Source organism: Staurois parvus, unplaced genomic scaffold, assembly GCF_062004578.1.
Source record: "Staurois parvus isolate SC_StPar_1 unplaced genomic scaffold, SC_StPar_1.0 ptg000423l, whole genome shotgun sequence".
In the NCBI taxonomy this organism is placed as follows: Eukaryota; Metazoa; Chordata; class Amphibia; order Anura; family Ranidae; genus Staurois; species Staurois parvus.
In genome coordinates, this window is record NW_028318219.1 from 5,219,292 (window position 1) to 5,244,213 (window position 24,922).

At 42.3% G+C, this 24,922-nt stretch overlaps 1 protein-coding gene across 1 annotated transcript in view; it reads left to right on the forward strand.

The window, feature by feature from the left end:
- MEGF8 (multiple EGF like domains 8) overlaps positions 1-24,922 on the forward strand; it is a 106,627-nt gene that overhangs the window by 37,468 nt on the left and 44,237 nt on the right. Inside the window, 11 exon segments of the mRNA XM_089687375.1 lie at positions 157-288; positions 2,103-2,216; positions 2,652-2,894; positions 4,194-4,378; positions 6,419-6,629; positions 8,537-8,735; positions 9,258-9,393; positions 10,952-11,166; positions 13,905-14,015; positions 14,097-14,215; positions 16,813-17,017. Coding sequence (XP_089543501.1) covers positions 157-288; positions 2,103-2,216; positions 2,652-2,894; positions 4,194-4,378; positions 6,419-6,629; positions 8,537-8,735; positions 9,258-9,393; positions 10,952-11,166; positions 13,905-14,015; positions 14,097-14,215; positions 16,813-17,017 — 1,870 coding nt within the window.

Below are 24,922 nucleotides of genomic sequence, written 5' to 3' on the forward strand. Positions count from 1 at the left end.
TTCACTTGGATGTTATAAGTTGCACTTTTCTATACCCACTGTATATGTCACAAGGGTGATTAAAGGATGCCAGAGGGCTTCACTTTAGTCTTTTTTGACATTTTTCCATCCCTGTTTTTTTCAAGGGTTGGTTTGACTTTTGTCTATTTTTTACAGGCGTAGGACATGCTCTGAATGTCTCTCTAACTCCAGTCACTGTGCATGGTGCCAGTCTACTGAAAGCTGCTTTTACTTTGCTGCGTATTTGGCAAAGTATCCGTATGGTGACTGCAGGGACTGGTACGACAGGTATGTAGAAATATTTTGTGTAATGTCACTCTTTACAATGCCTTTCTCCTGTTCTTTGGTGAGCAAACCTCAGCAGTACACTGTCTGCTTTTTATTTGGGTCCACACCCCTTGCTACAAGTCAGCATATGCAATAAAAAAAACAAAAAACACCTGTAGTGGGGAGAAGAAAATTATTTGTGCTTATTTTTGTCCTTTGACTTGTGAAAGGGGTGAAATCCTCCTCCTGCAAACAAGATCCCATGGAATGGTGAGCACTGTAGTCTCATGAGAAGACACTGCAGCACAGTGCTGGGAGTGTCTTCTCAGCAAAATATGGAGTCCTCAGATCTCGCCAGGAGGAGGACAAGAGAGAATGATGTCGCCTTAGGCACCGCGAGCAGAAGCGAGGGTAAAGATAAGTTTACCATCTAACTTTTTTCCCTCTACTGGTTTATCAAGGGGGGACATTTAAAAAGCATATATATATTATGTATTATACATGGTGATCATATCCCCCCTAATGTATTATACATGGAGATCATATCCCCCCTTATGTATTATACATGGAGATCATATCCCCCCTAATGTATAGTACATGGAGATCAAATCCCCCCTTATGTATTATACATGGAGATCATATCCCCCCTTATGTATTATACATGGAGATCATATCCCCCCTAATGTATAGTACATGGAGATCAAATCCTCCCTTATGTTTTATACATGGAGATCATATCCCCCCTTATGTATTGTACATGGAGATCATATCCCCCCTTATGTATTATACATGGAGATCATATCCCCTCCTTATGTATTATACATGGAGATCATATCCCCCCTTATGTATTATACATGGAGATCATATCCCCCTTATGTTTTATACATGGAGATCATATCCCCCCTTATGTATTGTACATGGAGATCATATCCCCCCTTATGTATTATACATGGAGATCATATCCCCCCTTATGTATTATACATGGAGATCATATCCCCCCTTATGTATTATACATGGAGATCATATCCCCCCTTATGTATTATACATGGAGATCATATCCCCCCTTATGTATTATACATGGAGATCATATCCCCCCTTATGTATTATACATGGTGATCATATCCCCCCTTATGTATTATACATGGAAATCATATCCCCCCTTATGTATTCTACATGGAGATCATATCCCCCCTTATGTATTCTACATGGAGATCATATCCCCCCTTATGTATTCTACATGGCGATCATATCCCCCCTTATGTATTATACATGGAGATCATATCCCCCCTTATGTATTATACATGGAGATCATACCCCCCCTTATGTATTATACATGGAGATCATATCCCCCTTATGTATTATACATGGAGATCATATCCCCCCTTATGTATTATACATGGTGATCATATCCCCCCTTATGTATTATACATGTTGATCATATCCCCCTTAATCTCCTCTTCTCAAGAGAGAATAAATTCAGTTCCTCTAATCTTTCCTCATAGCTGAGCTCCTCCATGCCTCTTATCAGTTTGGTTGCCCTTCTCTGTACTTTCTCCAGTTCCCCTTTTTGTGAATTGGTGCCCAAAACTGAACTGCATATTCCAGATGAGGTGTTACTAATGATTTGTATCGGGGGAAATGATATCTGTCTCTCTGGAGTCTATACCTCTTATAATACAAGAGAGGATTTGATCACTTTAGAAACCGCAGTTTATGTGTAATTCAACAGAAGAGAAATGTTATAATAATCTCTTAGTTGTAAAATAAGTGCATTTTTTGTCACACAATGTCAAGTTTCTCCTCCAATCCCCTGTCTATGTCTCCCTGCTCTGCAGTGTCCACTCTGTGCCCCAATGCATGGATTGCTCCCGGTTTAACACCTGCCGGGAGTGTTTGCAGAACTTTGAGTGCGGCTGGTGCGGGAACACTGACAACCCAACCTTGGGGAGGTAAGTCAATGCTCATGAGGTCACTTCAAAGCTAAAAAAGCCTGGCTTTACTCCGGTAAAATCCAGGAATTCTAGATGGTATCTACCCAATCTGTCCTTGCCTCCCTTCACTAGAGAGACTTTCAAGTTTGAAAACATTTTCAATAAAAACATTTAACAGAAATAGTTGTATGGTTGTGGCTTAGCTGACATGATATGGTTCATTGTATACAATTTACTAAGAAATACCAGTGCTTGTGCAGAGTATTGGTCATTGTTCTGCAAAGTTCCAGCTGGGACACTGCTTTTCATGATGGATTTATCCTGCACACCGAAAGTTTGGTCATCCCTTCTAAGCAAAACATTCCCATCCCCTCCATCTGTCTTCTTTCTCAGTGACTCATGGTTAGCAGGTATTTAATCACCTGACCTGATAAGTTCTTGTTTCTCCCTCAGGTGCTTTTCTGGAGATTACTCTGGCGTTCGGGGATTCGCTTCATGTTCCAGGGCTCTGACGCTCGCTGGGCTCCCATCAGAACCTGCTCAGTGGTCGTATGCATCTTGCCCCGATGTTGATGAGTGTAGGCTGGGGATGGCCACCTGTCACAAACATGCTACCTGCAGAAACACTCCCGACTCCTACGAGTGTCACTGTGACCGTGGATTTACTGGTGATGGCGTCACTCACTGCAATCAAACGTAAGCTCAGTAATTAACCACTTCCCGTCCAGCCTATGTAGATAAACAACCGAATGGGAGCTCTTCCGAAGCGGGTTGACGTTTCAGAACGTCACCCGCGTTCACTGCCTGTGCGCGCTTTCTGGGAGTGTGCGTCACCGCGAACGGTGCCCGGCTGTGTGCTCCGAACACAGCAGAACACTGATCGCTGTATGGGACCTCTGTGTGAGGTCCCGATCATGTGATCACTGATTAGCCAATCAGTGATCACATGAATAGTAGTAAACAAGATGTCACTTCTGACATCATTGCTTACTACTTGTGAAATCTGTGAATGATCACAGAAGTCACATGGTACAAGGCTATTCACAACAGCCTTGTACCATGTGACAAGCTGTGACTAATCACAGCTCTCACAATATTTTTCAATGGCTGCAAGAATGCAGCCAGAGAGAAGGAGAAATTATTGCTTTTACAGCCTTTATGGGTGTAAAAGCAATCAGAGTAAAAAAAGAAAAAAAAAATCTTCATCACCCCCCACAAGTAGTACAATGTCACTATGGTGACACTGTACTGCTAGGGTGACAGTATGTTATTAAAAAAAAACATAAATAATAATATAAAAAATAAATAGAAATGTAAAAAAAAGTTTTAAGAATTCTTCATTTTCCGAAAAATTATGACAAAAATAATTACAACTTCAAAAAACTCGCCATGCCTCTTATGAAATACGTCAGACTGTCTACTTTGCAAAAAGGGATAATTTGGGTGATATCTGTACTGTTCTGACATTATTGGACCTCAATAAATTATATTGGCTGTCAGTACTTCAAGATTGATCAATTTTCAGATCTATCCCATAGTTTGTGAACTCTATAACTTTCCTACAGACTAAATAATAAATACTAATTTGGGTTATTTTCACCAAAGAAATGTAGAAGATTACATCTTGACCTAAATTTATGAAGAACAATTATTTATTTGCAAACGTTTCTGTCTTTTTTTGTTAATTTAGCAACCCCAGTGGTGATTAAACACCACCAGAAGAAAGCTCTAGTGTGAACAAAATGATAAAATTTAGTTTGTGTACAGTGTTGCATGACCGTGCTACTGTCATTCAAAGTGTGAGAGAGCTGAAACCTGAAAATTGGCCTGGGCAGGAAGGGGGTAAAAGTGCCCGGTATTGAGGTGGTTAAGCTAGGGGTTTCCAATCTTTCAGACTTTGGGGGAGTGGACTTTGGCCTTTGGAGACCACTGCTTTAAGCCTTCACGTTTACCTCTTATACTTTTGACATTGTTTTTTTTTTGTTTGCTTACCAGGTGTTACAATGAGTGCTCCCATGGCACTTGCAGTGGGCCTCCATTTTATGCCTGTCTCTGTGATCTCGGATGGACTTCTAACCGCACAACTGTGACAGAGAGTGGAGTAGAGTGCAGCGTGGACTGTGGGTGTAACTTCCACAGTACCTGTGCTCAAGGACCAGGCATCTGTGATGCCTGTCAGGGTGAGTGATGGGGCAGTAAGGAGTATGGTATGCTCCAGTTCATAGGATCATATATATCAGGATGCAGCATAAAGCAAGTCTCTTGGGTGGGTGACTATTAACTGGATATTATGCAACACGGTGTATTATTCATTGTTCATAGAAACCAAGAACAAAAATTTGACTTATTGCAGATAAGTACTGAGATGTGATGGTTGTATTAGTTTTCTATGTCAGGGCTTTTTTCCCTTTATTTTCACTTGGTGATCCTGTCAGTAACACATTTCCTGACCTAGAATGACCGCAGTTGCTCAAATTTGTCACTCTTAGATGGGACTGTGACTCCTCTTCTCTATAACATCTTGATAGGTGCTTTGTACAATCATAAAGTGAATTGAAAAATGCTGCGCTACATGAAACCATGGCACAATCTATTATATAACCAAAAACAAAGTGAAAAGATAAAAAAATATATATATTAGAAGAACAAATTGTATAAAAAATATTAATATTGAAATAAAAAAAAAATATATATATATATCAATTACAAAAAACACACATGAAAAAATAAAGAATATTATTAAGTATGAAACAAGTATTCTTCATCCATACTTAATAATATACTTAATAATATTCTTTATTTTTATTAAGAATATTATTAAGTATGAATCAAGTATTCTTTATTCATACTTAATAATATTCTTTATTTTTTCTATGTGTTTTTTCATATATATATCTATATATATATCTATATATATATCTTTATTTATTTATTTCAATATTAATATTTTTTTCTACTATTTTTTCTTTATTTTTATTTATATATATATATATATATATATATATATATATATATACACACAGTGGGGCAAAAAAGTATTTAGTGAGCCACCAATTGTGCAAGTTCTCCCACTTAAAAAGATGAGAGAGGCCTGTAATTGGCATCATAGGTAGACATCAACTATGAAAGACAAAATGAGAAAAAAAATCCAGACAATCACATTGGCTGATTTGGAAAGAATTTATTTGCAAATTATGGTGGAAAATAAGTATTTGGTCAATATCAAAAGTTCCTCTCAATACTTTGTTATATATCCTTTGTTGGCAAGGATATACATATATACATTTTATCTTTTCACTTTGTTTTTTGGTTATATAATGGATTGTGCCATTGTTTCATGTAGCGCAGCATTTATTCACTTCATATTATGAATGTATAATTTGCCCCACGGAGACATGGGTTGTGTGCACTAGCAGCTACAGTATTTAATTGTAATTTTTTGTTTTTATTTCACTATGGTTAGCGCTTGAGTTATTCAATGTATTTTAGATAGGTGCTTTGTAGTTAACAGATACCCGGAACAAAATGCAAGCGATGAGACTGCACACAGGAAGTTTTTGTTTCACAAACATTTTAGCAGGATCAAGAGAATTTGTTTTGCACTTATCATACATATATAACAAAACACTTTCAATGGCATATTTAACAGCAAAAGGGAGCAAATAGGAGAAATTCATTGCTCAGACCGATCTCCAGGAGTCATAGAAGAATCGTGTGTAATGAATGGCCTCAGCCATCTCTCTGGCCACGCCCGCTGACACGTTTCGCCTGCCCAGAGTGACAGCTGAGACCATTCATTACACACGGTTCTTCTCTGACTCCTAGGGATCAGTCAGAGCGGCATTCATCTTCACACACATTGCCAAGTCTCTGGAATTACTTGGGACTCTGCTTCCTCTTCTCTCTTCCGGCAGGGTGATTATGATTTGCTGTCAGCCTCGAGCGGCGCCAGAAGCACACTAATGGTTCTCATTGTTAGAACCATGCACTAGTAGTTAATAATTTCAGCCATTTTTATCAGAGAGCACTGTACTATCACATCTAACCATTCACAAGTATAGGGTGAGTTTTATATCAGTCATAGTATAGAGAATGTTATGATTCACATTTACACAGATGTCGTTTTGGCAGTAGCAGGGAGAACATGCAATGTACGGCTGTTAATAGATGGGTTTATTGGCAAGGTTGTCATATGATGTGCGCCTGCAATCTTTATACAGATTGGACACAAGGGGAACATTGCCAGGAGTGCCAGCCTGGCAGCTTTGGAAGTGCTACACAAAAACCGGGGTGCCAGGAATGTGCCTGCAACAAACACGGGACCCCTGAAATGGGCTACTGTGACCGAGAGACGGGGGTGTGTCACTGTACAGACAACACCCAGGGAGAACATTGTGAGAAGTGTGCACCCGGATACTATGGAGACCCTAGGTACGTTGACCCAAGATCTGTCACTGTGTACTGTAAAAAGGGAATTGGGTTGTCTGCATTATTCTGGGGTAAACGTACATCCTGTGTTAACAGATCACCTGGCAAACAGTCTAAAGACACCATTTAATCTGTATACACTGCTGACCTGCCATGTGATTTAAAATTCTGTACAGCCAGTCTCGTGATTCATACTGCATGGTTACATTATGTCTGTGTCTTGCTGTCTCTTTGACAATCACTCCCTTTTTGTTTCTTGCCCTGTTGTTATAGTGGCAGGAACTGAGGTGAAAACTTGAGGACAGCAATAATACTTGACAGATGTTTTTTAGTCCTGCTAAGTCTATTCAAAATTAAAAAGGTTACTTTGTGCTGGAATTGTACTTTAACCTTACAGTAAAAATATATATCTAGCAAACCTTGCTTTCCTGTAAGCCAGGGGTCTCCAAACTTTATAAACGAAGGGTCCATTTACTGTCCTTCAGACTTTAGGGGGGCCGGGTTTTGGCCATTGGGAGAAGAAAATGTCCTGGCATCAGTGGGAGTAAACAATGCCTCTTTATTGGTATTAACAGGAGATATAGTGCCCCATCACTGGTATCAATGGGAGGAATAATTTCCCATTGTTGGCTTCAGTGGGAGGAATAGTGCCCCATCATTGGTGTCAGAGGGAGGAATAATACCCCATCATTGGTGTTTGTTGGAGGAATAGTGCCCTATCATTGGTTTCAGTGGGAGGAATAATGCCTCACTATTGGTGTCAGTGGAAGGAATAGTGTCCCATCATTGGTGTCAGTGGGAGGAATAGTGTCCCATCATTGGTCTCAGTGGGAGGAATAGTTCCCCGTCATTGGTGTTGGTGGAAGGAATAGTACCCCGTCATTGGTGTTGGTGGAAGGAATAGTACCCCATCATTGCTGTCAGGAGAAATAGTGCCCTATTATTGGTTTCAGTGGGAGGAATAATGCTCCACTATTAATTTCAGTGGTAGGAATAGTGTCCCATCATTGGTGTCAGTGGGAGGAATAGTGCCCCATCATTGGTATCAGTAGGAGGAATAGTGCCCCATCTTTGGTGCCAGTGGGAGGAATAGTGCCCCATCATTGGTGCCAGTGGGAGGAATAGTGCCCCATCATTGATGTCAGTGGGAGGAATAGTGCCCCATCATTGGTGTCAGTGGGAGGAATAGTGCCCCATCATTGCTATCAGTGGGAGGAATAGTGCCCTATCATTGGTATCAGTGGGAGGAATAGTGCCCCATCATTGGTGTCAGTAGGAGGAATAGTGCCCTATCATTGGTTTCAGTGGGAGGAATAATGCCCCACTATTGGTGATAGTGGAAGGAATAGTGCCCCATCATTGCTATCAGTGGGAGGAATAGTACTCCATCATTGGTATCAGTGGGAGGAATAGTGCCCCATCATTGGTGTCAGTAGGAGGAATAGTGCCCCATCATTGGTGTCAGTGGGAGGAATAGTGCCCTATCATTGGTGTGAGTGGGAGGAATAGTGCCCTATCATTAGTGTCAGTGGGAGGAATAGTGCCCCATCATTGGTATCAGTGGGAGGAATAGTGCCCCATCACTGGTGTCAGTGGGATGAATAGTGCCCTATCGTTAGTGTCAGTGGGAGGAATAGTGCCCTATTATTGGTGTCAGTGGGAGGAATAATTCCCCATTATTGTCAGTGGGAGGAATAGTGCCCCATCATTATTGTCAAGGGGAGGAATAATGCCCCATTGTTGGTGTCAGTGGCGGGAACTATGCCCCACTGTTGCTGATGATGTGGGAAATAATGCCCCAAGGGCTGGATAAAAGCAAGCAAAGGGCCGCAGTTTGGAGACCACTGCTGCAAGCAATACGGATTACATTAGGATTGTTTAAAATCTTACTACTGCTTCTGTTTTCATAGGAATGGTGGGACTTGTTATCTTGAATGCCAGGGCCGCCAGCTGATTACCAATGTGTCTTCCTCTGCTCTGGGCTCTCCAGGCGGCTCATATTGTCTGTGGGTGCTGAATGTATCTTCTCACTCGGAGCCCTGTCACCTAGAGGACAACTGCCCAAGGCTTAGCTTCAGCCTGCAGCCGGACTTCAATATCCCCTGCACGGTAACCTATATTGTTTTCTGAAAAAAATGGGAAGTATTCTAGATTTTGGGCCTTTATTTAATTTTTTATTTTAGTTTTCAAGTTTATAAACTCATTTTTTTAAACTTTGTTTTTATTCTCATTGTTTTTAATTAAACACATTTCATACATGGTACCTCCATTACTTATAGCTGCCAAGGCATGCTGGAATTTCTAATGGAAGCACATCACTGACCTTTTTAGCATCCTGTGACTAAACAAGATGGTTCCATCTCTGCTAGGTGAAGGGATGGGAATGTGTCCTTTTCATGTGGCTCACTGCTGTCTGTGTCCTCTGAGCTCCCTTCTATTTAGGTCTGTTTAGAGCATTAGCTAGTAAATCTGTCTTCTAAAACTTGTTGCACCTGCTGGAAGCTCACTATGTGCTGGATGTCCATGAGAGTTTATGAATTACTAATATGCAGTATTTCAACACATGCTACTAAGCAGAACGATTACTCTTTGGTTTTTGAACTTCATTCCTGTCATCCTCTCTCTTTACAGCATAGCTATGTCTATGTGTTTGATGGGAATCCGGCTTTCCTGGACACAGGGCTCCTGCAGTCTGATCGCAGCTTGCTGGGAGCATTCTGTGGACGTGGACGGGGTGAAGCACCATTGACTGTTGAGGCATCTACAGGTACAGATCTGCGCTCATTTATCACATTAAAAAATGCTTCCGCGATGGAGGAGTTGATCGACGCGGCTCATGATAGATACTCGTCGTACTATAGAACTTGGGCTTGCTGGGTACACTATAAACTCTCTGAGGATTGCCGCAAAATTTTTGCGGGATGATTAAATCGTACTCATGTACCCCATTGGGGTCCGGTTCTCCTGGAGATGGGCAGCATCTTCCATACCATGATACATGGCTTGAATGATCTGGATAGAATCCCCTGGGGCGGGGTTGAATCCTACTCCTCGGATGGGGATGTGGGAAGGGGATAACTTCCCCTTTGGTCCTATCCCCCCCCCCTTTTTTTTCTCTCTTTTTCCTTTTTTTTCTTCTTTCTCTTTCTTCTTCTGTGTTCTTCTTCTTTCTCTTCTTCTATGTTCTTCTTCTTTCTTTCTTTCTTGTTTGCTCTTTCTTCTGTCAGTTTTCTGGTCCACCTTTCTATTCTATATTTGTTTATATTCTTTTTTAGTATAGCTTGTTGATCATAATAAACACATTGATGAACGCTGTCTTCCCTCCGCTTCACCATTGGATATTTTTCTTTTCTTTGCTCTCCAGTCTTTCAATGTATCAGTTTTTATTGGTGTGTCATGTTGTTAGTAAAACCATGTGCCTCATATAACACAAGTAACATGACGGATTCTCCATAATGAAACCTCACAGGTTCAATGCTTTTGTATTGTGTAGGTTTCTTACATAGTTGGGAACACATTGTTCAAAACAAATTTTCTATGTTGAGCCTTTGACTGTATGTTTTGTTCAACTAGATATGTCCAGATGGTGCTAGAGTGCCTTATGAGGGAATGATTCTTTCTATTCCAATATGATTTGTTTTTGATGCATTTATCCTTTATTGTGTGTTTTTCTGTTGTTGAGGATTATGATACTGGCTGTAATGACAATTTTACGGCTGTATGTCTTATTTTCAATAATAAAAATTGATTATGGAAAAAAAAAAAAAATGCTTCCACCTTAATCTCACAGTACAGGACACAGCCTTGATATTCATAGACCCTGGGTTATAGGCTGCTACCTTCAGAAGATTAGAATCTCTGGCAACTTGCTGTCTTTGTGTTCTTCCTTCCTGTCTAATGAGTCTTAAACAGAAAAGGAAGTGAAGATAAATCCCCCAAATTCCTATTTGATTGTTGTCACACTGAACAGAAACTGAAGCAACATCCTCCAATGTTGTTGAATACTTGCATGTATCTTTGTTACTTTTCTGGTCTATCCCCATGGAGCCCCCTTGGCATCTTCTAAAGTCACGATTAAGCTCTGCCCCCTCCCAATATCAGGACCTGCTCCTGTGGATCAATTGTCAAATGCCAAAATATCAGTGGCTATTGACTATTGAATGGTGGAGGTGGGGTTTACATTTATAATGAGATAGAGATTCTCCTTTTTACAGGTTTCCTCAAATGCAAACTAGTGGTACTCAGTATATTGACAACCTGCATGACAACCTACAGTATTTACATTACATGTTAACAATATATTTCTATGTATTTTTTTTCCCTAGGGATCCTTGTTGTGTATTATGAAGCAAATAACACAGAGCCCTCTGGTTTTAATGCCACTTACACTGTGCATGAATGTTACCCTCCTTGTGAACCCAATAAGGTGTGCCGGGGACAGAGCTGTGTCTGCAAGAGCCCGCTGTCTGGCCCTTACTGCCTTCGCAATGTCTGTCCCCGGAACTGCTCCGCGGATGTTGGCAGAGGGGTCTGTAACCAGGTGAGACACTGTTGACCCATTCCTTCTCAAGTGAACTCAGAAGCTGATTTACTTGTTAATGGATTTGCAGTTCTGTCCTTGTGATTTACATATTCCAACACACACACACACAGTTCCTGATTAGGCAGTTCATCTTCCTGGCTCAGTTGCTCACCATTATCATCAACTCTGTCCAGTAGGCAAGGAGCTGATTCAGGAGACATTGACGCCAAACCAAGAGGCAGCAGATAGATTTTATTGACCAGCGTATAAGTCAGAACTTCTGATGTGCACTCATGTGAAGGCATGAAAGCTGCACAGCTAGAATTTTGCACAACAGATGGCTGTAATGGCAACCTCCATGTTTCCCTGGCAGGCGAACTATAGGAAGGGCAGCAAAGTGACTGTCAATTGTGTGTTCACTCCTAAAGTCTAATCTATTGTATTTACGTGTATATATATATATGTATATATATATATATGTGTATATATATATATATATTTTTTTTTATATCATATATCATAACATAAATAAAAGAGCATGCATGTACAAATGTGTCAAATCAAAAATGACTTTTGAAGGTCATGCTCTAACAACCTGGTGTACGGAGTCAGTCCCTTGCTTCGTTTAGGTCTTATATGCTTCTGCAGTGAGATCTCTCTTCTATAAAGCATAACTGCCAGTCTCTGTGTGTTTCAGCTCCTCCCGTTACGTTCTCTTTAATATAATATAAATAACTCAACAGGGAGACTGAAGATTCCCATTATAGCCACAGTGAGTATGCAGACCTGACAGCTAAACCGAGATCTCACCAATAGATTTCCTTAAGGAAACAAGAAATTGTCAGGTGGTTTAACTCTTTAGCATCTAACAGAGAGTAATACAGTTGTGCTCAAAAGTTTACATACCCTGGCAGAAATTGTGAAATTTTGGCATTGATATTGAAAATATGACTGATCATGCCAAAAAATGCTTTTTTATTGAAGGATGATGATCATTTGAAGCCATTTATTATCAAATAGTTGTTTGGCTTCTTTTTAAATCATAATGATAACAGAAATCACCCAAATGGCCATGATCAAAAGTTTACATACCCCGGAATGTTTGGCCTTGGACATCTTTTTATGTCCTTTTCCATCTTTATAAAGTTCCATTACCTTGTTACGCAGGACTTTTGACAGTTTTTTTCTGATCCCCATGGCTCAGTATCTAGCCTAGTCAGTGCTTCTTCGTAAGAGCTAACAAACTCACTGACTATTTTTACACTGACACTAATGTATTTGTATTGTATTGTATTTCAGGTGCTTATATAACGCTGTCAATTTACGCAGCACTTTACATATATATTGTACATTCACATCAGTCCCTAACCCTCAAGGAGCGTACAATCTAAGGTCCCTAATTCACATTAATACATACACATACTAGGGACAATTTAGACAGGAGCCAATTAACCTACCAGCATGTCTTTGTAGTGTGGGAGGAAACTGGAGTACCCGGAGGAAACCCACGCAGTCACAGGGAGAACATGCAAACTCCAGGCAGGTGGTGCCAGTGTTGGGACACTAATAGCAATTTAAAAAGCCACAGATGTGGGACATTAACCTCTAATTGGCATTTTAACCCGTGTGTGTCACCTTGTGTGTCTGTACCAAGGCCAAACATTCCAGGGTATGTAAACTTTTGATCCGGGCCATTTGGGTGATTACTGTTATTATTATGATTTAAAAAGGAGCCAAACAACTATTTCATAATAAATGGCTTCATATGATCATCATCCCTCAATAAAAGAGCATTTTTTGGCCTGCTCAGTCATATTTTCAATATCAATGCCAAAATTTCACAATTTCTGCCAGGGTATGCAAACTTTTGAGCGCAACTGTATGTTAGTTTTTGGTGGCTTGACCCTTTAAAGCGGAGTTCCAGCTGAATTAATAAAATGTAAAAGTCAGCAGCTACAAAAACTATAGCTGCTGACTTTTAAAGTACAGACACTTACCTGTCCCTCGGTCCAGCGGTGTCCTCACCATGGCTGGTTTCACCGGCCGTCTTCTCTCCGTAGTGCCGGCATCTTCAGTGTGGGTACCCGGCTGTGACAACTTGCGGCTTCACAGCCGGGTGCCCACTGCGCATGCGCGACAAGCGCTGCGCTTTGTGAATATTCCTGTAGAAGTCTATGGGTAGGGAGGGGGGAGGACAACTTCCCCCTTAGGCGATGTCACCTGAAGTGGGAGCGGATACCTGTCAAATTTGGGTACCCGCTCCCCCTCCGCTCCCCAAAGGTGCCAATCCTTACCGGGGAGCGGGAGACAAAGTTTTTAAGTGGAACTTCCCCTTTTTGGTGGCGATCCGCTTTAATTTTATCCTGCATAGCTTTAAATGATACTGTTGCCCCTATAGGCCATGAGGCAGACAGATGCAGCTTTGTAGACATAGTTTGTTTTGTGTGGTGGACCTTATGGCAGTTACATGGGCCTTCAGGGTAATATTTGTGCAGGTTTACCTCTTGTATGTATGTATGTATTTAGGCAGAGATTAGGCACAAACCCCCATGCATTGCATTAGCACGTGATAAACTGTAATCCAAACACAAGGGTAAACTGGAGCACTCCATGCATCAAGTGTCCAACTTTTCTCTTTATGCATATGAAGATAAGGTTGGAGACTATTATATTTCTACTGTGGGAAAGTGATGGATCCATGATGGATGGTCTACTTTTAAAAATACCTCTTTTGATGATATTTTGTGTCTCTGCAGACGCTTGGCGTATGCTTCTGTTCTCCTGGTTATGCCGGAGATGACTGCTCAGTCTATCTAGACTCTGGAAAGATTGTGTGGGAAAGTCTCATGGACCCTCAACTTACAGCGGTAAGTGTAGACTACTTCAGCAATAATTGGCGTTCATTGTATTGCAGTAGCCACTGTCAACAGTCGCAATCTCTTTTTCAGGATACAGCAAGTCGCTTTCTGCACCGCCTTGGGCATACCATGGTGGAAGGCCCAGAGAATACTCTCTGGATGTTTGGGGGCTTGTCATTACGGGATGGAGTGCTGGGCAGTGTTTATAGGTAATCCACAGATTGATATTTATTCTGCTTCCTCACATCCAGTCTGCTCACAATTTCTTTGCATCTTCTAAAGGTTCACTCTGTTCAGAATTCAAAATGAAACCTTGAGATTCCTAGATCACAGCCTGCCCGCTAAGCAGTTCAGTTTTTCATTCAGAAGTTGTGGGATTGCACTAGTCCACCCCACTCTGTTTGATATGATTATTATTATTTATTACATGTATTTTAAATAGTGAGAACAATTTATGCTGCACTGTACTTATCTAATGTACATTCCCATCAGTCTCTGCCATTAAGGAGCTTACAATTTGCAGTCCCTATTTCATGTGCATACTTACACACATTGTTGCCAGTTTAGACAGGAACTAGTTAACCTACTGGTATGTCTTAGAATGTGGGATGAAACCCATGTATGTACAGGGAGAACATGCAAATCCCATGCAAGTATTGTCATGACTGGTATATGAACTGAGGATCCCAGTGCTGCAAGGCAGAAGTTCTAACCACTAAGCCACTATGTTGCCCAATCTGGTGATGCTGGAGCACACACTTTGACGCAATGCTCTTTCGCGTTACCTATAATGCTACCACCTCCCCCTCACTCCCCCTCTCTGTTGAGGTTCCTCAAGGCTCTGTCCTCGGGCCCTTTCTCTTCTCCATCTACACCTCCTCCCTTGGCCAACTCATACACTCTCACGGCTTCAACTACCACCTCTATGCCAACGACACACAAATCTATCTCTCAACCCCCCATCTCACCCCCTCAGTCTCTGCCCGAATCACACACCTACTGAGTGACATATCAGATTGGATGTCGCTCCACTTCCTTAAACTGAACCTCTCCAAAACCGAGTTTCTTGTCCTCCCCCCAGCCCGGACACCACCCCCCATTGACTTCTCCGTCACATCCAACAACGCTACCATCAAACCTGCCCCGCAGGCCAGAGTACTTGGTGTCATTCTGGACTCCAACCTATCCTTCCAGCCCCAAGTCCAATCTTTAACAAACTCGTGCAGACTCCACCTCCACAACATTGCCAAAATCCGCACGTTCCTAACCCCAGAAACTACTAAACAGCTCATCCACTCCCTCATCATATCACGACTCGACTACTGCAACTCCCTCCTCACTGGCCTGCCTCGCCGCTGGCTATCCCCGCTTCAGTCGATCCTGAATACGGCTGCCAGACTCATTCACATTTCCAACCGCTCCATCTCCGCCACCCCCCTCTGCCAATCCCTCCACTGGCTTCCGATTGCGCAACGGATCAAATTCAAAATCCTAACACTGACGTACAAAGCTGTCCACTATACTGCCCCGTACTACATCACCGACCTAATATCCAAGTACCACCCAGCACGCACACTCCGCTCCTCACAAGACCTCCTTCTCTCTAGTTCCCTGGTCTCCTCCTCCCATGCCCGCCTCCAGGACTTCTCCAGGTTGTCACCCATCCTCTGGAACTCCCTGCCCAAACCCATCAGATTATCACCTACTCTCCTTTAGGCGCACCCTGAAAACCCATCTCTTCAGGGAAGCCTACCCCACCCCCTGCTAACCTGCCAACCTCCTCCACTCTTCCTACCACCCCATCCCCCACAGCTATCTCCTTCTGTGCCACCATCCCCTCCCTCCTAGGTTGTAAGCTCGAAAGAGCAGGGCCCTCGATCCCCTCATGTTTTGCATTGTATTGGTATTGTTCTGTCACATGTTCTGTCCCCCTTTGTAATGTACAGCGCTGAGCGAACTATTGGCGCTTTATAAATACTGTATAATAATAATAATACTGTATAATAATAATAATAATAATTTCATGCACAAAAATACTGATGTAAAAAAGCCATTGCTAAATAGGTTCTCACAGCCACCAATCAGATCAGAGTCCGTTATTAAACTATGAATTTGTTTGGTGACGCAAACAAGAGAGGATGTTAGACACAGTGTCCAGGAATTACACTCCTAGTGACACTCTATTTTTATTCCGCAAGATATTACACATAGGGGTTGTAATAGAAATGCTGGGTGCAATAACTAAAAACAAGTCATATACGCACACACAATCAACATGTAGTCATGCAGGTACCTTTTAATCAGCATTTAAACCATTACATATTCTACACATGTGAAAGACCATCTACCGAATGTGTCAGCTGTGACAGTGAATCACTCTCAGCGCTAAATAAACAACCAACAAGTGTCAATACTAGATAAGGCACTATGTAAATTTTCTTTTTTTGAGGTTCTATTTTGATCGTGGGAATCACGTGGAAGGCTTTAACACCAGGGTTTTGAAATACTACTATGTGACTTTATTTTTGAAGGACACTTGTATATATTTATACACTGATTTCAATTAGTGACTTCTTGGTTATTGTTTTTATGGACACTTTTTGAGATTTTTATTTGTGGTGCAGAGTGACCTAGCAAGATAGAGTAGATGGTGATGTCCGCTGTTTGTTATAAATGAGACATGTCCTTCACATTAAGATAGATGGACTGGCTTTTCACAGTTGCTGGGTTTACAGAATATCAATACTGGCCCACCTAATGCTTTGTTGCCTGGAATTGTCTTTATCTTTTATGGTCTCTGCTCTAGGTATTCTGTGTCTGAACGTCGCTGGACACAGATGTTGGCTGGAACCGAGGGAGGAGGACCTGGACCAAGTCCTCGATACTTTCATGCGGCTGCTTATAATCCTGTTCGTAATGCCATGTATGTTCTAGGAGGCCTAACAAATTATGGAGCCTACAGTGACTTTTGGGTGTTGAATCTCACTACCCTGCAATGGCGGAGAGAATCGGTGAGTACTTGAGGTAGCTTCTGTCTTTCCATAGTGCTGTTTACTTTGCGCAGCAATGCTGTCTTGTGAAACTGTCAGTCAGCCATTCAAAAACATCACAGATAAAGTATTAGAATGTATACCATCAAAACAAGCATATACACAGTTGCATTGAAGCTCTAAGTCAGTGGTTCTCAACCTTTCTAGCGCCGCGACCCCTTAATACAGTTCCTCATGTTGTGGTGACCCCCAACCATAAAATTATTTTCGTTGCTACTTCATAACTGTAATTTTGCAGTAGGAGGAATAGTGCCACGTCATTGGTGTCATTGGGAGGAATAGTGCCCCATCATTGGTGTCAGTGGGAGGAATAGTGCACCATCATTGGTGTCAGTGGGAGGAATAGTACCCCGTCATTGGTGTCAGTGGGAGGAATAGTGCCCCGTCATTGGTGTCAGTGGGAGGAATAGTGCCCCGTCATTGGTGTCAGTGGGAGGAATAGTGCCCCGTCATTGGTGTCAGTGGGAGGAATAGTGCCCCGTCATTGGTATCAGTGGTAGGAATAGTGCCCCGTCATTGGTGTCAGTGGGAGGAATAGTGCCTCGTCATTGGTGTCAGTGGGAGGAATAGTGCCCCGTCATTGGTATCAGTGGGAGGAATAGTGCCCCATCATTGGTGTCAGTGTGAGGAATAGTGTCCCATCATTGGTGTCAGTGGGAGGAATAGTGCCCCATCATTGGTATCAGTGGGAGGAATAGTGCCTCATCATTGGTATCAGTGGGAGGAATAGTGCCCCATCATTGGTGTCAGTGGGGGGGAATAGTGCCCCATCATTGGTATCAGTGGGAGGAATAGTGTCCCATCATTGGTATCAGTGGGAGGAATAGTGCCTCATCATTGGTATCAGTGGGAGGAATAGTGCCCCATCATTGGTGTCAGTGGGAGGAATAGTGCCCCGTCATTGGTATCAGTGGGAGGAATAGTGCCCCGTCATTGGTATCAGTGGGAGGAATAGTGCCCCGTCATTGGTGTCAGTGGGAGGAATAGTGCCTCGTCATCGGTGTCAGTGGGAGGAATAGTGCCTCGTCATCGGTGTCAGTGTGAGGAATAGTGCCCCGTCATCGGTATCAGTGGGAGGAATAGTGCCCCGTCATCGGTATCAGTGGGAGGAATAGTGCCCCGTCATCGGTATCAGTGGGAGGAATAGTGCCCCATCATCGGTGTCAGTGGGAGGAATAGTGCCCCATCATCGGTGTCAGTGGGAGGAATAGTGCCCCATCATCGGTATCAGTGGGAGGAATAGTGCCCCATCATCGGTATCAGTGGGAGGAATAGTGCCCCATCATCGGTGTCAGTGGGAGGAATAGTGCCCCATCATCGGTGTCAGTGGGAGAGATAGTGCCTCATCATCGGTATCAGTGGGAGGAATAGTGCCCCATCATTGCTGTCAGTGGGAGGAATAGTGCCCCATCATTGGTGTCAGTGGGAGGAGGAATAGTGCCCCATCATTGGTGTCAGTGGGGGGAGGAATAGTGCCCCATCATAGGTGTCAGTGGGGGGAATAGTGCCCCATCATTGGTGTCAGTGGGGGGAATAGTGCCCCATCATAGGTGTCAGTGGGGGGAATAGTGCCCCATCATAGGTGTCAGTGTGGGGAGGAATAGTGCCCCATCCTTGGTGTCAGTGGGGGGAGGAATAGTGCCCCATCCTTGGTGTCAGTGGGGGGAGGAATAGTGCCCCATCCTTGGTGTCAGTGGGGGGAGGAATAGTGCCCCATCCTTGGTGTCAGTGGGGGGAGGAATTGTGCCCCATCGTTGGTGTCAGTGGGGGGAGGAATCGTGCCCCATCCTTGGTGTCAGTGGGGGAGGAATAGTGCCCCATCGTTGGTGTCATTTGGGGGAGGAATAGTGCCCCATCGTTGGTGTCAGTGGGAGGAATAGTGCCCCATCATTGGTGTCAGTGGGAGGAATAGTGTCCCATCGTTGGTGTCAGTGGGAGGAATAGTGCCCCATCATTGGTATTAGTGACACCAATGATGGGGCACTATTCCCACTGACACCAATGATACTTACCTTGCAGACCCCTGCTCCAGCCTGGGCTCGCTCGCTCCCTCCCTCTCCCATGGTACCGACACTTACCTGTCAGATGTCTTCCTTCTCCGGCTGCTCTCCTCCTCTTCACTCGCTCGATCTTCGCGGTGCCGCTCGGCTCCTCCTCTCCAAGCTCCACCTCCTTGCCGGTGATTGGCCGCCTGTGTGCCTCTCCTGAGCTACAGTGCCGGCGGCCAATCACAGGCGAGGATTGATCTCGAGGTGTGTCCAGATGACAGGGGCGGCATGTCATCCCGCCCACACCTGGAGACGGCGGTGGCGGCGGCGGCGGCGAGGAGCGGTGTCTCGGTTCCTAAGACCATCGGAAATATGTGTTTTCCGATGGTCTTAGCAACCCCTGGGAAATGGTCGTTCGACCCCCAAAGGGGTCGCGACCCCCAGGTTGAGAACCGCTGCTCTAAGTGATGTCACCATAAAAAGAGAGAATTCTTACTGGCAGTGTGAAAATTTTGAAATTATTAGCGCAATTTAAAGCCATACAAAAATCTTTATAGTTGAAGTATACGTGCAGCTAAAAGCTCAAAAAAAATTTTTACTGTTTACATGCAGCTAAAAGAAAATATGTTAGACACTGCTGCAATAATTTCTGCACAGAAATTAGCTGAAACACATCCAAACACCACAAAAAAAAAGACAGCTAATCTCAACCAATACTGCTCTCTCTGCTTCTGCTCTCTCTATTTCTCTCAAAATGTCTGAAATAGTTAATTTTCTACTGTATACATGCAGCTAAAAGCTCAAAAATACAAATTGGCAATGTAGCCTTAGGCTCCATGTACACTGCAGCTGATAATCTCACGTTTAGGAGCTTTTCTGCGTTTTTTTCAGCAGCCCCTGAACTCTCCCTAATGTTTTCTTATGTGTCCATGTACACATCGTCGTTTACAGTCATTTACAGGTAGTTTAGTTTACATTCGTTTTTTTGAACGTACCAAACTTGCGTTCAGGAGTAGATTTTATCAGTGGTTCAAATGCTTGTAAACGGGCTAACCGCGTTTATAACTGTTTGCGTTTGGAATTTTTTTTTAACTCTTCTATTTCCAGATGCTGTCATCATGAAAAATGCATGCAAAGCATTTTCCCATAACTCAGATGGACCTGGTACACAATACTTTGAGGTTTCGCATGAAAGAAAATATGTTAGACACTGCTGCAATAATTTCTGGACAGAAATGAGCTGGAACACATCACAACACCACAAAAAAAAAAGGACAGCTAATCTCAACACATACTGCTCTCTCTGCTTCTGCTCTCTAATTCTCTGAAAATATCTGAAATAGTTAATTTTTTACTGTTTTTCAGTGCATTTTGGAAGGTCTCCTGAGGTTATCTTTAAAAAACGCTTCTAAACGCAAATGCTCATAAACGCGGTATGCAAACGCGGCTAACCAGACTTTTTTGAACCTATATTTTCCAGCAGACAGTTTCCATTGTTCAGAAGTGTTTTCCAAACGTCCCGTGTACATGGAGCCTTAATATATACACCAATCCTGCACTCATCCTTCCATATAAAATCCCAAGCTGTAAGAAATAATTATAAGCTGGAGTTTTAATGTGGAAATGAAAGAAGAAAAAAAGACTATCTGCTATGTTTTAGGGAGCATCTAGAAATGTTAATTGGGCTTAAACAGCACCCTGAAAAATTTACCTTTTTATTTTTAAATTCCTCAAGAAAAAATGCAGCGCACCTCCTGGTATGTGAATGTGTACCCCTTGTCTGAAGCCTAGTAGCTATATATCTGCAGTGCGAGATTTAACCACTTGCCGTCCGCCTGCTGTTTATAAATGTCAGGACAGTGGCACTCCAGGGGCGGGTTGCTGTTCATAAACGGCACCCGCATTTTCTAGCTGTGCGCGCTCCCTGGGAGCACGCAGCATCGCGATCCGGTGCCCGCTGTGTCCTCCGGATACAATGGAACACCAATCATCGGACAGGACCTCTGTGTGAGGTCCCGATCATGTGATCACTCGTTAGCCAATCAGTGATTACATGCAGAGTAGTAAGCAAGTTGTCACTTGTGACATCATTGCTTACTATGTGTGAAATCTGTGAATGATCACAGAGGTCACATGGTATAAGGCTATTTACAACAGCCTTGTACCATGTGACAAGCTGTGACCAATCACAGCTCACACAGTAGTTCTCAATGGCTGCAAGAATGCAGCCAGAGAGAAGGAGAAGTGATCGCTGTTACAGCCTTTATGGGTGTAAAAGCAATCAGTGTAAAAAAAAAAAAAATCTTCATCACCCCCCACAAGTAGTACAGTGTCACCATGGTGACACTGTACTGCTAGGGTGACAGTATGTAAAAAAAACATAAATAATAATATAAAGAAATGTTTAAAAATTATAATTTTTGGTTATAAACTAATTTGGGTTATTTTTTTTTTACTAAAAAGATAACTGAATACATTTTGGCCAAGATTTATGATGAAATACTATTTATTTGCAAAATTTTATAAGAAAAACACTTTTTTCAAAATTTTTGGACTTTTTCATTTACATAGCAAAAAAAATTAAAATCCCAGTGGTGAATAAATACCACAAAAATAAAGCTTTATCTGTCTGAAAAAAATGCTAAAAAATTTCATATGGGTACAGTGTTGCATGACCGCGCAATTGTCATTCAAAGTGTGATAGTGCTGAAAGGTAAAAATTGGCCTGGACAGGAAGGGGGTGAAAGTGTCCGGACTTGAAGTGGTTAAGGCACTGCTACCTCAGGCTACTAGTTTCAGGAGATTTGGAGATGTCATTACTGTGCTGCTCACTGTTCTCCTTGCCTCTACCAAGATGGCCACCTTCTTACAGAGACACAGCACAGAACAAAACATGCATGTGCCTGTAATGGGGAAAAGATCAGCTGTAGGGAAACCATAGGCAATACTGATGACTAGTCCCTTGTCCTGTGCCTGCCTTTTTTTCTGGGCACAACTTCCAGAATTCAGGTCCTTTTTCAAAATTGAACAAATAAGGCACATTTATAAAGCACATCAATGGTGAAAGAATGAAAATAGCATGGACATCTGACATGCCCAGAAACATGTTGGATGTAAATATTTCTTAGGTTGTTTAGTGTTGTAAAGATTCTGTAAACTAACACTCTTTTTGTTTTAATAAAAAACATCAAAACAACGCAAATAAATAAACACTCAAAAAAATATAGTAAATAAAAAAAAGTACAAAAAAAAATCATACAGAAAAATATGATAATAATTAAATAGTCCCACTCCAAAAAATAGAATATGGTGAGTAGAATTAAATTGAAAGTCCTTATTCCAAGACCCTTGACCAGTGTTCACACCGTTTGTGCTAAAATCACATACCACACTCACCAGATATTGGTGAAAAAAACGCCTCAAGTATGGGCTCAGGAATCCTAGATCCCCACAACTCAGCCTCCAATCACCAGGTTAAGATGGACATCCCCCAATGCAGGTAAAGATATATGCCTCAGAACTCCAAGCCGTAGTTTATATCAGCCTCCAACCTCCAGGACCACCAGAGATCACTCGCCATAGGAAGATGATTGGTACAGAGAAAAAAATGTATATCGTGTAATAGTGCAAGACTCAAACAGGATGAATGCAAATACCAAACCACTCACATCCTAACCACTTCCTGTCCGGACACTTTTACCCCCTTCCTGACCAGGGCAATTTTCAGCTTTCAGCGCTATCACACTTTGAATGACAATTGCGCGGTCATGCAATACTGTACCCATATGAATTTTTTACCATTTTTTTGGGACAGATAAAGCTTTATTTTGGTGGTATTTATTCACCGCTGGGATTTTTATTTTTTTTTACTATGTAAATGAAAAAGTCCAAAAATTTTGAAAAGTGTTTTTTTTAAATACAATTTTGCAAATAAATAATATTTCATCATAGGAAAAAATGGTGGTATATAGTAAGCGCTCATATAAAATGCAAGCAGCTGAACATATAGGAAAACACATAAAAGTCCCAAAATACATAAACAGAAGAAATGCAGCGCTCTTGAAAAAATGATATTAGAAATAATAATAATAATAAACACAGTCCAATAAAAAACAGTGTTCCTTGTTTCCCAGTGAAAATGGTAGAATTTTGCACTAACCAGAACGCGCAAAGGTAATGCGCATATGTGTGTGTATCCTGAAGATCCCTTTATCCACTTAAGGCTGGTCAGGTATATGGCTTGGAAGAATGGAGATCCTACGCCCTCATGTGGTGGAAAGTGATCCAGCAAGTCAGAGCAATGACGATCTAGATGAGCCTCCAAAAGGAACTGGCACAGGAATCCCAAGGGCTACAAGGATGGAAAAGCTCCTCACAGGAGACACAGGGGAGCACTCATAGTGTAGTAATTAAAACTTTATTTGAAAGCAGCATAGGTGCAGAATACAGAAGAATAGCCAAGTATGGGCAAACACACTGACCCTGTTGGATGTCAAAATGGCCGCCGGGCCTCCTCGTGGCACCGGCGGCTTGATGTCAACGGCGTCCTAGGGTCCTACCTGACGCGTTTCGTGCGCACGCACTTCCTCAGAGGATTCCTGTGCCAGTTCCTTTTGGAGGCTCATCTAGATCGTCATTGCTCTGACTTGCTGGATCACTTTCCACCACATGAGGGCGTAGGATCTCCATTCTTCCAAGCCATATACCTGACCAGCCTTAAGTGGATAAAGGGATCTTCAGGATACACACACATATGCGCATTACCTTTGCGCGTTCTGGTTAGTGCAAAATTCTACCATTTTCACTGGGAAACAAGGAACACTGTTTTTTATTGGACTGTGTTTATTATTATTATTATTTCTAATATCATTTTTTCAAGAGCGCTGCATTTCTTCTGTTTAAATATTTCATCATAAATCTTGGCCAAAATTTATTTCGTTATTTTTTTAGTAAAAAAAAAAAATCCAAATTAGTTTATAACCAAAAATTATAATTTTTAAACATTTTTTTTTTACATTTTTATTTTATTTTTTTTATATTATTATTTTTTATTTTTATTTATTTTTTTTACATACTGTCACCCTAGCAGTACAGTGTCACCATGGTGACACTGTACTACTTGTGGGGGGTGATGAAGATTTTTTTTTTTTTTTTTTTTTTTTTTACACTGATTGCTTTTACACCCATATAGGATATAAAAGCAATCATTTCTCCTTCTCTCTGGCTGCATTCTTGCAGTCATTGAGAAGTACTGAGTGAGCTGTGATTGGTCACAGCTTGTCACATGGTACAAGGCTGTTGTGAATAGCCTTGTACCATGTGACCTCTGTGATCATTCACAGATTTCACACGTAGTAAGCAATGATGTCATAGGTGACATCTTGCTTACTACTTTGCATGTGATCACTGATTCGCCAATCAGTGATCACATGATCGGGACCTCGTACAGAGGTCCCGTCCGACGATCGGTGTTTCACTGTGTCCGGAGGACACAGCGGGCACCGGATCGCGGTGGTGCGCGTTCCCAGGGAGCGCGCACAGCTAGAAAAGGCGGGTGCCGTTTATGAACAGCAACCCGCCCCTGGACTGCCACCGCCCTGCCGTTTATAAACAGCAGGCGGACGGCAAGAGGTTAAAAGAATGTAATCAGCATTTATTATTTATCTGGAGCCAAAACGCCACATCCCCAGGGTAAAGATCTCTCAGTCAGCGATAGATGACAGCATATTAGAATCCACCCTCTAGCAAGATGGCCCCTGAAAGCGCAGCACGCCGGCATGCGCTCCACTAACCGGAAGTGACGTGGTACGTTGGACGGTGAAGCTGGAAATGCGTCAATGCGTTTCGCCCCTCCTCCAGGGTGTTTTAACAGGTAACC